General features: G+C 34.7%; 1 protein-coding gene across 1 annotated transcript in view; it reads left to right on the top strand.

Annotated features, from left to right (window-relative positions):
- Positions 1 to 14,873, top strand: part of CFAP47 (cilia and flagella associated protein 47) — a gene marked incomplete at both ends in the record, with an annotated part of 269,038 nt that overhangs the window by 7,607 nt on the left and 246,558 nt on the right. The window contains 13 exons of the mRNA XM_082277854.1: positions 2,054 to 2,282; positions 2,920 to 3,074; positions 3,826 to 3,959; positions 4,540 to 4,775; positions 5,470 to 5,539; positions 7,655 to 7,868; positions 8,246 to 8,398; positions 9,062 to 9,251; positions 9,356 to 9,452; positions 10,681 to 10,897; positions 11,577 to 11,821; positions 12,762 to 12,892; positions 14,014 to 14,136. Of these exons, the coding sequence (XP_082133980.1) occupies positions 2,054 to 2,282; positions 2,920 to 3,074; positions 3,826 to 3,959; positions 4,540 to 4,775; positions 5,470 to 5,539; positions 7,655 to 7,868; positions 8,246 to 8,398; positions 9,062 to 9,251; positions 9,356 to 9,452; positions 10,681 to 10,897; positions 11,577 to 11,821; positions 12,762 to 12,892; positions 14,014 to 14,136 (2,194 nt within the window). The remainder of the gene's footprint in view (positions 1 to 2,053; positions 2,283 to 2,919; positions 3,075 to 3,825; positions 3,960 to 4,539; positions 4,776 to 5,469; positions 5,540 to 7,654; positions 7,869 to 8,245; positions 8,399 to 9,061; positions 9,252 to 9,355; positions 9,453 to 10,680; positions 10,898 to 11,576; positions 11,822 to 12,761; positions 12,893 to 14,013; positions 14,137 to 14,873) is intronic.

Below are 14,873 nucleotides of genomic sequence, written 5' to 3'. Positions count from 1 at the left end.
ATAAATTGTATACCTGGTTGTGTTAATAAAAATCTTTCATAATTCTTAATGATCTGGGATGTTTGCACATTTTTCGGAATAAAACTAACCTGGGGCTTTTGTATCTTTCACCTTTCTGCACTTCCTGTGTTCCTCACTTTTCTTAGCTTCTGTAACTGCTTGTTTTCTTTTAACTTTATATGTTTCAGGAGTCAGAAACATTATGGTGTTCTTTGATGTATCTTATTTTCACTGGAAGGAATGTATTTGCAACACTAACTCTTGTAGGAGTAGATTGCTGTTAAATGCTTACCTTATAAAATCACTGAGTGGTTTGGCTTGGAAGGGACATTTAAGTCCTGTGGTTCCAATCCTCCTGCCATGGGCAGGGACTTTCTACCAGACCACGTTACTCAGAGCCACATCCAGCCTATCCCTGAACACTTGCAGTGCCCAGAGAGGTTGGGGACATCCCATCAATGTGGGAATAGGTGTGATTGGTTTGTTGAGTGTTTTGGTTTTGTTTTGGTTCACAGTTTGGAGTTTTTGTGGGTTGGTTTTTTTTTTTTTGTTGTTGTTACTTTGTTTTTTGGTTTTTTTTTTGTTTTTGTTTTTGTTTTTTTTTTTTTTTTTTGGGTGAGTATGGAAGCTTTCCATTTTATTTTAAGTTATTAAGATAAACTTTAAGTTCAATTTTTCTTGTTCTTGCTTTTGCCCTGTTGGAAGAGGAAATGAAGCAGCAGGAAAAAAGTTCTCATAGAGTGGCAGGCAAGGTGGTATCTGTGCTATTGCTTCACAGTTACATCCTCCTTCATACCATACTTTCTTTGGCTACTAACTTTCAACCCTTTGGTTGCTATGTGTCCTGCTCTATGCTTCACTTTTGCTGTCCAGGCTGCCCTCACTATTTTCTTCACCTTATCTTGGCTACTGTTTCATGCAGTCTAGTAGATAATTTATCTATTCAGCTGAGAAAACATAACTACACAGAGCTCAGATTTCATCCTGCACCCTTTTCCTGCCTTAAATTCTGCTTAATTCTGTCAGTGAATTTGGTGTTTCCCAGTAGTTATTGTTATATTCTTTAGACTAAATGAAATGTTACGTTTTCTTGTTAAGCCTTGCACAAATATATTAATATATATGTATACAGGTGTACATATGTATTTAAACAGGTTTATATTTAAAGTCTTGTAATAGGTGTTTGACAGGAATTTGATTTGGAGAGAGTATAATTTTCATGAAAACACCATGGTTATTTCCATTTACCTTGTTGTCTATAAACATTTACCTTCTATGTGCAAGCAAAATTATTCTCAGTGGAATCTTCTCTTTGAAAGTTGCAAGATGATATTTAGAGAGTTTGAGAACCTCTCCCAGATCCCTTCTGTAATTATATATGTGACTACTGAAAACAAAGATTTTTTTTTTTTAAATTAAAATTTTGTTTTCAGCTCAGAGGCTATTCATAAGGACAGATGATTCTGTTTGAAAAACAGGGTGTATTATTACTTGATTCTTTTGTTCATCAAGAACAAATACGCTTTGTTCCAGTAGAATTCTAATAACAAAAATTTGTACAATGTCTGCATGATCTGTTGGTCATTTGTGGTGTCATCAAGATGCAGCTCCCAGGCAGGAACAGCTGCAGTTCTTTCATGCTTATTCAGATGAACTTCTAGCTCCAGTTCCCTATGAGAAAATTAGGTATTATACACTAAAATTGGTATTTAGATACAAAGACTCTGAGGGATAAGAGCAGTGTATTGTCTGTGGACACCACCTAATTCCTATCATGTCAAACATTTAGAAAAAGTCAAAAAACAAAACAAACCCAAAACTCCACCATGTAAGGTGGGATTTTTCCCGATTGGTGATATTCCTGTAAGACCACTGTCAAGGACATGGCCTCTGCCCTGCTCTCCCCACGTAGTTTATCTATGGAAAGCTTGGATTGGGCATTTTTTTTTTTTTTTTTTTTTGCACAAATTCTAATTCAAAACAAACTAACCAAACTGATTATTTCTAACACTTCTCTACATTACATGTTGCTGCTTATTACTCTTACTGGCAGAGTGGAGTTGGAAGGTCGTGGCTGCACTGAAGTATGGATCAAAGGTGTTGTGGTTGAACAAGTTCTTAAAGTTCTTGGAGTGTCTTGTGGAAAAGTACTGAAATGCATTAACTTTGGACCTCTTTACTTTGGGACTTCAAAGACTGAACAAATAAATTTATACAATGAAAGCCCTGAGTGTATGGATTGGGTAGCTGTCCTGGAAGACAATGCCATTGGAGGAGAGATGGTGAGAAACTGCTCTGGTTTTTATTTTAGTTGAAAACTAGTTTTCATTTCTGCATTTGCATTTTTTATTTCTCAACATTCATCTTCTAGTCTCGTTTACTATATCGTAGTTTTTCCTGATCAATAGGCTTTCCAAAACTTCTGTTCAACCAACATGTTTTTTACTTCAATTTAACCCTAGAACTGAGTTTTTAATTTCTTTCTGTTTCACTATGTGATATTTTAACCTTAAAAAAGCTAATTGCATTCCCTGAGTGTGGTTCTTTTAGTTTTGCTGGGGTTTTTGTTTTAGCAATTTTGCTTTAAGTCCTACTCAGTTTTTTTTTCTTATTACTTACTAGGAGTTACAAAAATAAACTTTTGAGTTCTAAGATGTCAATCATCTGTGGTTTCACTTGTTTTTCTCAGACAGTGAAATAATCTGACTGAGAATCATGTTTAAAAAAGAGAATTCAAAATATTGACATGAAATTGATTTAAAAATTGATTATTAGTCATGTGATGTGTAACTATGTCAATGTATTTCCTGTGTTGTGTCTTTCTATTTGCTATACATGAAAATGTATGTGTGGGAAAAACAACCACAAAAGGGAAAGAAGAACAGGCTGAACTATTCCATATTTTGATTTTTTTTTTAGGGGACAGATCTTCAGGGGAATACAGATGCTGTTTTACAAGACTTAAGCCTGAAAAATAGAGATGTAGATGTTTCCACCTTGATCTTGTGTGTTCCCAATGAAGGAACTTTGCTGCCTTATGAGAAATCTTTGATTACACTGTGCTTTAGTCCAGAGTGAGTGAATGATACCAATTAAATGCACGTGCATGCACAAGTTGATTGGTCTGCACGGTTCTGCAAGAGCTGTGTTAGAGAAAATAATTTTGAGCTAATAAGTCTGCAAATTATTTCTGAATAACTTCTTGTGTATTTGTGTGTGTTAAAAGGAATTTCTTGGTGTGATTCTGCAAATAAGAAAGCAAAGTATGAAGTGTTTCTATGATTTTATGTTTAATAATACACTAAGGGTGTATTTGGAGCAAGAGTTGGTTGAGATGGTTTTGTGAGAATAGGAATTTTATTAGATTTTGCCGTATGTTAACCACCAAGAGAGTGAAACATTTTGGAGAGCTGTCATCTCATTAAAAAGAAAAAAACAAACAAAAAGCCCCAAAACAAAACCAAAACCTAAACATAAACAAACATTTCTTCTTGGATAAGGAAAAGAAAAAGCAAATGTGCTCTTGCCATTTTCCCTTACTCAAATCTAAATACAGGTAGTTATTATGCATGTGATATTAGTTTAGAAAACTATTGTAGACTGGAAAAGATATCAAATTACCAGTCTAAGAAGCACACAGATATTGATGAGTTTAAATTTGTTACTATTTGCCTTTTTTGAAAGGAAGTGTGAAGATCATTTGTTCAAGCTGTTACTGACAGCAAAGAGGCCAGACTGGATGTTCAAAAATATATCTTGATTTTTTGTGGGTTTGGAGGTTTATTTTTTTTCCTATCTTTTAATTAGAAATTGTGATTCTTACAGAAAATTTGAAAGAAACCTTGAAGTGAATGACTCATCACTGGTTCAAGATTATGTCCTGTTTCTGAGATTTGAATCTGTTGGGAAGAGAGGTGGCTGTATACAGACCCTCAGTGATGGTGCCACAGCAAGCACAAGTATGTTAGAAATGTATAGTCATCATCAGAAATATATATATGGATGATAAAATTGTATATCTTGATATTTTAATTTTTAAAAACATTCTTGATAATCTTAATAGTTTTATGGTAAATCTGCTTTGTTTGTATCAACACAAATAAATTAACTTGCATCTTTAATGCTTCAGCACCAAAACCTCTTTGAACAGTGAGTAGGAAGGAGGGATTAATGTGTGTCATGAATGAACACCTACAACTTAATTATAAATTATAATAATTATAAGTGAAAATATTTGAAGGACATAAAAAGCCCCCAGCACTTTTGTAATACCAGTTTTGTGCATTTTCAAGTGCGTGTGTGATCATCCTCAATCTCCTTACTGAGGGTATACATTATCTAACAGCTATTATAAGTAAAGATCTCAGTGTTAGGTTTATAAAAACTGCATTATAAAACATTCTGCTTTGTGGTGTTATTTTATTTTTGTGACTATACAACTACAGCATGACTTTTCTGTTAGTGAGATAATGGCTGTGAGAGGGGTTTGGTTTTTTTTGGTTTTTTGTTTGTTTGCTTGTTTTTGTTTGTCTAATACAGGGAGTCATTCTTGTCACGTGGACTTAGCTTTGATGGGTTCTGGGTTTCCTGTGATGTTAACTCTTCAGCCAGGAACAGTAATTGATTTTAAGGAGTGTTATTTGGGTGAACAAACACAAGTTGTGTGCACAATGAAAAATGAATCCGAGTTCCTTCCAGTGACATTCAGCTTCCGCAAGACTGCTCACTTCAATATTTCTCCTGAAAGAGGAAAACTTGAAAAAAATTCTGAAAAGGTAATTCCCTCTTTCTCTTAGGTTATGTAACTGTGCAGATTATTTTACAGTGGTTAGCAGTGGAATTTCTTGAAAGTAAACCAGAGGACTTTCATTTCAGTAGCAATGACTTTTAATATCAGCCAAATATATTTTTTCTCATTTTGTACAGTCTCTTAATGTTCTTTCCTGTATTCCAGGAAGCAACAAATATTACTTTAAATGTGAAAAAAAAAAAATTGTAGTACTAAGGCAACTTTAAAAGTGTTTCTTCTCTCTGTAACTTTTTTTTTTAATTTTACTGATTTGAGAAGATTGATTCATACTCAAATATTTTTGCAGGATACTTTTAATTTGTTTCAGTAAATAAAAAAATATTCAAGTAAGATAATATTTCTTTTAATGGAAGAAACCTTGCCAAAAAGTAAGTCAAATATGGAAACATTTGCAATTTCCCAAACCTGTAATTCAGGACAGAAGATTTCTCTCAGAAGTAAACAAATGAGACTTTGCTGTGTTCTAATGTGTCACACTTTTATGTTACCTTATATTGCTAATTTTTATGTGCCTATTGGTACATCTGCAAGCCCAGTTTTGAACACCTGTCTTAGAGATGTGTGGACATAAGTGACTCAGTCACTCAGTCATACAGAGAATTACACAAAACTTGACTCTTTTCTGCCTCATATGTCTCATAATGAGTCTTCTTTTCCAGGAAGTGAAGTTTTCATTTTCTCCACGTCAAATAGGAACATTTGAGATGAAGCAAATTATTGATATCATTGGTACAGGAGTAGATAAAAATAATGTGGATGTTTTGAAGACAAAATCCTTTCATCAAATATATTTGACCTTACTTGGTGTGTGTAAATCTAAACGAAAAAGCGTTCTATTCACAATTAATCCTGGTAAGATGCTAAAAACGTAAGTGAAAAGTGATAAAATGTTTTAAACCCACATTTTTAGCATTTTAAAAGAGAATTTTTTACTCTGTTTACTTTGCTTGTAAAAAGTAATATCTCTTTGGGACTGCAGGGAATGGTCAGTTGTATAACATATGTCCCATAAGACTACAAAACAATGGCTAAAATAATGGTACACCCTCCCATAACTTTATAAAATATTGAACTCTTAAAGCATAAATTTTCATCATACTTTTATAACTTTTATAATGTTTAGTTTTTGCAAGCAATGCTGCTGCAGTGCTAAGATGTTTCAGGAATAAATTGAGAGGTATGTAAAGCACAGGAAGAACCTAGGAAAGATAACAGCATGTTCTTTATTGATTCAAAGTTACTACTGCCAGATGAATTTGCCAGTTCATACAGCCTGCTACCTGTCCTGTGTCCACTGGCTCTTCCCCTCCTGTGAAGCCCGTGCCAGCATAAAGAATCTTTCAGGATGAGCAATAATTAGCCTTTAATTTGTTCCTTGTATTCCAGATGTTTTGTGTGAACAAACACTTTACAGTAGATTTGACTAAGCTGTCACTGGATTATAAACCAGTCATGGCAAACATGATTTTTTCTAGCATCAGATGTGCTGCAGCCTCTGCAGCACCACTGCAATGGGCTTATCCTGTGCACTGGTGCCTGTGTGTTGATGTGGGGGGGAACTTGAATTCTCTTTAGCTGCTGCCAGCTTGAAGATGTACTCACTAATGAGAAACAGGAAGGCAATACTCATTTTCCCCATTGTGAGGGAGTAAAAACAGGAAGCTACTGGAAAGTTTTGATAAAATGCTGTTCTTCCTACAAGTACCAGAATGGTTGATAAGCCACTGGGCATTCCTGCTACTTTCAGGAAAGTGTTTCCAATCCATGGCTATCAAGAATTGATGAGAAACTGAAGTTTGGCAATTTCTTTGTTTTATTATTGAAATCCAGAGCTCCTTCAGTTTTCCTGCTTCAGAAACACAATTAAAAGAAGTGGTTTCTTTGGATCAAAGATTTAATGTAGTATTCAAGTTTTTTGGGCTTTCTACATGCTCTTGTCTGCCATTTGCTTTATAACATCCCAATTTTCCTCCCTTTTGCAGGTTTGTTAAGAGGTTATGAGGGATATATGTGTTTTGCTTTTAAGCTAGAAGTGTGGAGGAAAAATTATTTTGTTTTTTTCTGATCCTTTTCTAGATGGTTCTATATCTTCCTGTTATCTTCTCCTACTCTCTGCAGATGAGTATGTGTACATGTGTCTCTGTATTCAGGTGAAGGCAGGGGAGAGACTGGAATGAAACTTCTTGCAAACTGTGCTTTTCTGGCCAGTGGAAGTTGTAATCACTCCTGTGGCTTAGAAGATGGAAAGTAGTTTTTGATTTTTTGGTTGGGTTTCTTTTTGGTAGCCATTATGGATTAAAGTAAGGCTAAAGTGGGTAAAACAAATGTATTTAATGATCAATTTTTTTTTTTTCCAGGTGAGGCAGGAAAGGGCAGTTGAAGTATAACTTTTTCTGCCATAGTTTTTCTCTTTAATGTTCATGTGGATGTGCTTTTCTAAAACTAGAGTGACAAAGATCTGAGCTTTCTTTTTGTTGTTATAGCTTGGGAGCTTTTGTCAAAATTCATGCCTGTGTTTGCAGTCCTTAAGACAAGCTTTAGGACGCTGTGAACAGCACTGGGACAGAGGCAGCTGAATGTCTGATGATGTGTCTATGCAAGACAAAGCATCACAGCTGGAAACAGCTGGTCTGAGCTCTGCTGTTTGTTTGTGTGATCCAGGCCCAGGGAGGCAGTTGGCTCTTGGTATGGTGTGAATGCCTTCTTCCCTCTTTTCTGAGGAAAACACAATGGGATGGGTGACCAGCTGTTGTGCTGCTGGGTAGACCATTGTAAATTAGATATATTTTCTAATACATTGAATTTTATTTAGAAAATATTAGTTTGTTTTATTTGAATTTTAAGGTCTAACACCCTTGATTTCCAATGCAACTGGACAGTTTGTAGCTCGTGGTACAGGACAGCTCAGTGATACAGCACCTGTGGCAATCCTTAAATCAACCCAAACACAAATTCATACTCACCGGAAAAACAGGAATTGTAAGGATGATGCACTTACAGCTTTTCCTAATGATCGTGCAGCCAGCCTTAGGCCTAGTGAATGGAATAAAAAGTACAGGTAAAAATTATGTGAATCTAGTATTTAAACCCATAAATGTATCTATATATCATATAGTAGATCAAGATTAGTTACTCATATGACAGTTCACTGGGTTTTCTTCAGGCTGAAAGTACTTTAAAATTCATTACATTCTTGAGTCTCTTGCACGTAAGTTTCTTGAGTGTTTTTACAAGAAACTAAAAATGTAGCTATTACATTTGCAATATTTCATTTTTATTTTTGCCTTTACAAGGTCAAATATTAATAATCAGCTGTGATAAAAAGGATGTGTGGAATGAAATATATATGTATCAAAATCAATACGTTTTCATTCTAACAAGACCCAGAATCTTTTTACATGTGTAATGAAACTACAATTCTCTTTAAATATTTAGGACAATTTTCACAAAGACTGAGAGATATAATTATATAGACCCAGATTTTGCTTATACTCACTCTGAACAACTGTTAAGAGAAGAATGTAAGAAATACTACACAGACTTCGTTTCCAGGTTAAGACATCGTCGTTTAGCGAAAGAGGCTGCTAGGTAAGACTTGGTTTAAAGGGTAAATAAATACTTTAGGCTCATACACAAAATATGTGAATATATATGCAGAATTAACTTAATGGCACCAATCATATACCTAAATTTGCCCCATGCCAAAATGCCTATGATCTTGGGACTTTCATTTATAATGCATTCAAAACCTATTTTATTCAGATATTTAGACACATAGAGGTCACTTCCTGGGTGAAATGTAGGGATAGAGGCAGGGCACTTGAAATTAAGCTTAAAATGAACTTAAATTAAGGTGTCAAGTTTTAAGAATACTTGGTTATGGTTAATAGGAAAAAATGTAACATTGTTTGTTTTGGATTCTTTTTAAATAATAAATATGTATTTCCAACTAGGATGTTTAGCTCACCCCAAGTGATGGAAACAGTATGTAAATTGTTATCTATTCTTTGGACTGAAGCAGATACAATCCTTTAATCTTACTGGTCATCTAGCCTTATTTTACAGTAAAAACCAAAACAATAAAAGAATCTTCAAGGTATTTTCTGTGCTTGAGGGTTTTTTAAATAATGAAATATTCCTACTTAAAATATTAATTGTTCTGTTTAACAATATTAAATAATTTCATGTGTAGATCGTGGAATGCTCAAACTTTTAGATTCCCACATTCTTGTTTTTTTTTCTTCTCTGTAGGCAGTTTCATATTTATAACAATCCTGTGAGCATAGGCATTAAATCAGCTGAAGGTCTTAAGTCACCAAACATCTCAGTTGCAGATTTTCCCAAGGAGAAGCTACAGCACAAAATGCTTCCTTTAGATGACAATTGCATGTTAACCAGTCGAAAATTGGCAGCAATTTCTTCTAAATCTACAAACAAAGGAGTAAGTTAAATGCTTGAGTAGTATGTGAGCATAATATGTTCACCATATTAAAAAGCATAAGAATTTTGATCCTGCTCTGAGAAAGTGTCTTGTGCTTACCACAGGTTTGGAGCTGGCTTAGTCCTATGCCATCTTCTACTCAGGAGAAGAAAGATTGTAGTCTAACTTTGACACACAAGCAGCTTCATCAAATATTCATTGGTAAGATTTTTAATTTGGTTACTAAATGCATATAGTTGTTATAAAAGCACTTATTTTTAGTAACATAATTTATGATTATAATTGTTCTCCCTTAATAGAAAACATTAATTTCGTAGACAGCTTGATACCTACAGTAGTGTTTCACTAGAACTTTGTAATTCTCAGAAAATACTCAGATATGATTAGGTATGAACATGTAAAAGAAGAGTTTTGAAGACTGCTCATACCACAACCTCTTACAGAGAAATCAACACAGAATAGTGTGAAAGTTACTCATACCCTTATGCCTTGTTATTGGATAGTACCTGGACCAGCCTTAATATCAGCAAGATTCATGGGAGTGCTCAGAATATTTCTGGGAATTAATGGTGAACATTGGCACACCCAAAAAGTAGAATTTCTTCAGGATCCTCCTTAAAATAATTTCAGGGTAATGCTCTGTGATGGGGAGTAGTACCTTCTAAAACCTCTAAGGGACGTGTCTGTTCATAACGCTTGTTACTACTACAGGTCTATTTTAAGGTCAACTTTTCTTCAGTAAAATTACTTAGCAGCAAAATGAGAATTTTCAGTACCTCCTGGGCTTTTTTTATTTTCAGTCAAGCCAGACCAGTAGTGTAGCTGTGTAGACTGATATACTTGGGGAAAGGTAGAACAAGCTAAACATAATAATACAAAAAGTGCTGAGAATTTTGTAAGATGTTTGATTAGTGCCATGAGCGCTCAAGTTTATGGGCCAGCCTAAAAACTAGTGACAGCAGTAAATTAGGTAGTGAAGTAATTCTGTGACCATCAAATGACATGAATTGTTAAACCAAATGGTCACACAGGGAGCAAACCAACAGGTTGCATACATAAACTTTCAGGGACTTGGTGGTAATTTATCCTTTTAAATATCTGCTTAACTGAAAGAAGTATTTATGGCTATTAATAGTACCGTTAGTAGTGAGCACATTGATTTCCTATTTTAACAGTTGACTAAAACAAGCACAATCAAAAAATAAATGTTGCTAACTTTTGACTTGTTCTACTGAATATATTCACAGAACATGAATGATATTTACTTCCAGATTTTAGTGAGAATTTGTTCCACTACACGCTTTTGCAGCTGACTAAGTTTGTAATTTGAAAAACTAAAATGTTTTGATCATAGTATTTTAGCAGTTATGTTTCCTTACATTAGCTTTTACTTTCTAGTGTAGAGGATCTTATTTCTTATATATTTCAGGTCCTTCTACTATAGATTTTGGTGATGTTTGTGTGTATTCTACAACAACCAAAGAGCTGCACATCATCAATAACTTGTCAGTTCATATATGGATACAAATTGAGATTGAGGTTGTGGAATTGCAGGAGACATCTCCATTGTCTCAGGTGGTGCCTCCTCTTACAAAAACTCATATTCCAATTGTATTTGAGACAAACACTGTTGGAATGTTTAAACGGTAAGGCTTTTTATATTTGTCTGGATTTACACATTTTCTTGGCAGTAGAAAAATTAAAAAAAAAAAAAAAATCACCTGGCTGATTTTAAAGTGTAGTCTTGATTATTGCTAATGGTGTACACTCATTTATGGTGACATTGCAATAATCAATGCAGCTTTATGTTGCAAAATTTTTCTAGTACAGTACTGTTTCTTGGTTTTTTTTTTAAACCACAAACAAAAATCTGTCCTGTGGAAAGCCTTTATAGCTACAGGTGCATCAGGGAAAAAAGTTTGCTATTACGGTGTATTTGCTAAGAGAAATTTTTATGGAAAATACTGTTCTCTTTCCAGCCTAGTGTTGCATCACTTGCATCCATGCTCAAGTCTTTTGATGCAGTTCATGGGAAAATGTATAAGGAAGCTGTTTTCTAGCCTGCTGGAATGAACTCTCTGCTTTCTAATGTTGTTAAAATGACTGTGTGAGATTGATCATCCTTTAGGTAGATCTTCACTTCTAACATGATTTAAGCAGTATGCAAAACAATTGCAAACTTTTCTCTTGTCAGTCTTAACTGTGTGTTCACACTCAGTTGTTAAGTATTTTCTTGCTAATGGTTATATTTCATGTAAATTTTACTCTGACTGCAGCATAATAAATCCACAAAAATATTGACAGATATATATTTTTATGTTACAGATCTTTCAGTTACAAAATAAACAACCAACACCTTGGGCATGTGCTGGTAGTTGCAAATGCAATGCCTATTGAACTTCAGCTGTCTACAAGGGAACTGATTTTGACTCCTGTTCCTGGCTGCCTAGCAGGAACAGAGTTTAGAAGAACTGTCCGGCTATGCAATCCCAGAAACCATCCTGCTGCCTTTACTTGGAGACCTGTAGCTGGAGATAGAAAATCTGCATTTACTATAAAGCCAACCAGAGGTATGCTATGCAAATACAGTGTGTGTATGTATCTTATATGTCAACAGCATTAAATAAGACAAACATTTAGCTGATGCTATAAATGGTATTTTTAGATTTCTGTCAATATATGTGTGTCCCAAAAGCAGTATCAGATCACAGCTTAGCACCACAGCAGCATTCTCTGTGTAAGCCCTGGCCTGAATGCATTCTCAGTCCAGCTCCCTGCTTCCATGTCCAGCCAGCAGTGCTTGTGTAAACATTTATCTCTGCACAGATTGCTGTCATTTCAAGAGTGGGGCAGCAATATCATACAGCTCATCAGGATAGGAAATTTTCCAAAAGCACTGAATGAAGCTGCTAAAAAGCTGATGAAGGTTAAGTAACGTAAATGGAATTCAATCTGGGATTAGTTTGCATTTGCATTATGGATCAGTATTTGTTAGATGTGTGTGTAGCTTTCACCTTCTTTCCTTTGAAAAATAGTATTCTGCAGGAGTTTGTTGGAGCACCATTATTAAAGAGCTAACTGAATTGTAATTGATTTGGTGTGGATTCTTGAGAAAAGATATTTCTGGTAATACAAATTCAGACTCAATTGCAAGCAAATAAGTGTATACGATCTTTCACAAAGTTGCTATTATGCAAGAAGGATAGTGTGTTCTTTTATTTTTGTTTTTAATTTTGACTATTAATTAGAGTAATGGATAAAAATACCAGTAAACTTTGAGTGGTTTTGACTGCAAAATACTAATAAATAGATTATGCAATTGTCATGAGAATCCAAAACCTAAATTTACTTAATTCATCCGACTGTTCAACACCTAAGACATGTAGGCTTACATTCAGTAGTAGAAGGTCATTTCACTTTTTTGTGCCTATGTTATTTCTAATTATGCAATGTAATTTGACAATTCTACATGTGTATGCTATAACGTATAAATTATGTGCATATATTTAGGGTTTGTGGAGGCCTATAGTGATCTGGAGTGTGAAGTTGTTTGGCATCCAGGGTTCTATACTCCAAAAGAAGGAGAATTCACCTTGTGTGTGCACAAAGGAAGTTCAATTAACTTGAAATGTTTTGCAAAGGTAACAATTCATGCAGCAGCTTTAGAGAAGAAAATGTGTGGATTTTTTTAAACATGTAATGCCTTAATTATATTTCCAATATAATCTGGTTTTGTATTAAAATATTTTAATTTCATATAGCTTTTACTTAACATGTTTAACTACAGAATATGCTCCAGAGACACGAAGGAGAAAACAAAGCAAAGACAATTTACCTTTTTCTTGCTTTTGATGATATTCTTCCTTTGGCATCACAGTGTAGTGGTCCTTATATATTGTGGGGCAATTACTGTGCTTGGCTTGCTTAATTTGACTAAACAAAGGTTGAGACATTCGATGACAGCTTTTTAGATATAATTTATTAAAGGGATAAGAATCTAGGTGTGCGTGGGAAGGTATGCTTCAGAGTTTCAGGGTAACAACAAGCTCTAATTTAATTTTGCGTTGTTATTTGAACATGGTATTTGAGAAGCAAAGTTCTGGATAGTCTTCTAAACAGTGGCATTCAGCTTTGGTTAGTCATTTGTTGTCTTACATTGCATACCAGAGAGTATGAAGAAGAAAGACTTTTTTTTTTTTCCCCCCACTCTATTCTACTGGCTACATGTTCTAGAACTTTCATTGGGAGCCAAGAAAAATTTTCCCTTTCTTTTGATGAGCCCGTTTATGTTTTTGTTTTTTTTTTTTTTTCCAGCAGCTATTTTTCTTTTCTTCCTCTTCTTTTGAAGCCTTGGAAGTTTGCCATATGTAAACCAGGATGTGTGTAAATTAGAATATTTGCATTTCTACTGCTATTAATATCTCTGAAATATCTTGTCCTGATCACACAGTTGGAATTAATGGAGTTTGTGCTGTTAAATTAAATATAATTAAAATATTTTTATTGATCTTGAAATTAGTCCAGAAATATCTGTGGGCCTGTGAGTCTGTTCAGTTTGAGTCTAGATTAGTTCAGTACATTGAGTAAATCTTGTCTCACATTTAAACTGTGTTTTTCTGTTTGAATACTTCCAATTTATGTATTTGCACAACTATATTAGCCCATTAGGTAATAAAAAAAATTAGGCTGAATTATTTATTTGTACTTCAGAATACATTATTTGGTTTGCTTGTTTTATCTCTCTTTTTTTTTTTTTTAATAGCTTGGTACTACTAGAGTTCAGTTTATGACTCAAAGTGTATCCTTCAGTCACATTCCAGTGGGTTTCACTACTTGTAAGACAGCCACTCTTCTAAACAGAGGACACAACCATGCATACTTCCAAGTAAGAGAAAATGATGTCTAGCACACTTAATTCCTTGGGTTGGGGAGCAGAAGGGAATTAATTTTACCAGATCATGTTATGGTTTTGTGTTTTCAGTTATTAAATATGCACCTATTTAGGTTTTTGTGATGTTTTCTGGAGAAACAATATTTATGTCTGTAGGAATTCTATCCCTCTGTCAAATTTGCACTGATGGGTACATGGGCCAACAAACAAGCCAAGTGGTGATGACCAAATGATTCTGGCAGTTTCATGAGAGCCAGGGGTGAGGGCAGAGCCCCATATTGGGGTACCCTACAGAAAAGCAGTTACAGCTTGGTTGTTTTCCTGCATTGAGAGACAGGACAGAGCAAACTGGCTGCTCATCCTACCCATGCTGCCAGTCAGTGCATGCAGGGACCCAGACCAGTCACAGCACATGTGATGACTTTGCTAAACCAACATCTGGGGGGAAGAGGGGCTGTGCAATGAATTAGAGAAGGGATGAGATGGATGCCAGAGTGGGTAAAGACATAATACACAAATTAGTAGGAAACCTAACCTCATTAGTTTTGCTGATCAGAGGATAATTGCTGTATGTAGTGAAGGAAAATAATTTTCATTAAAATCCTCAGAGTTTTTGTTACTGCATTATTACAGTACTGAGAAACATGTTTAATTTATTTTGATTTGTACCCTATTTCTCTTTTTATCAACTGAGCATTGAATAACAAGTAGTACTATAGTCTTGGAGGATG

Source organism: Coloeus monedula, assembly GCF_965178545.1.
Source record: "Coloeus monedula genome assembly, chromosome: 3".
NCBI classification, from domain to species: domain Eukaryota; kingdom Metazoa; phylum Chordata; class Aves; order Passeriformes; family Corvidae; genus Coloeus; species Coloeus monedula.
Note: the sequence above shows the minus strand (reverse complement) of the source record. Positions and strands in the feature narration are given on the sequence as shown.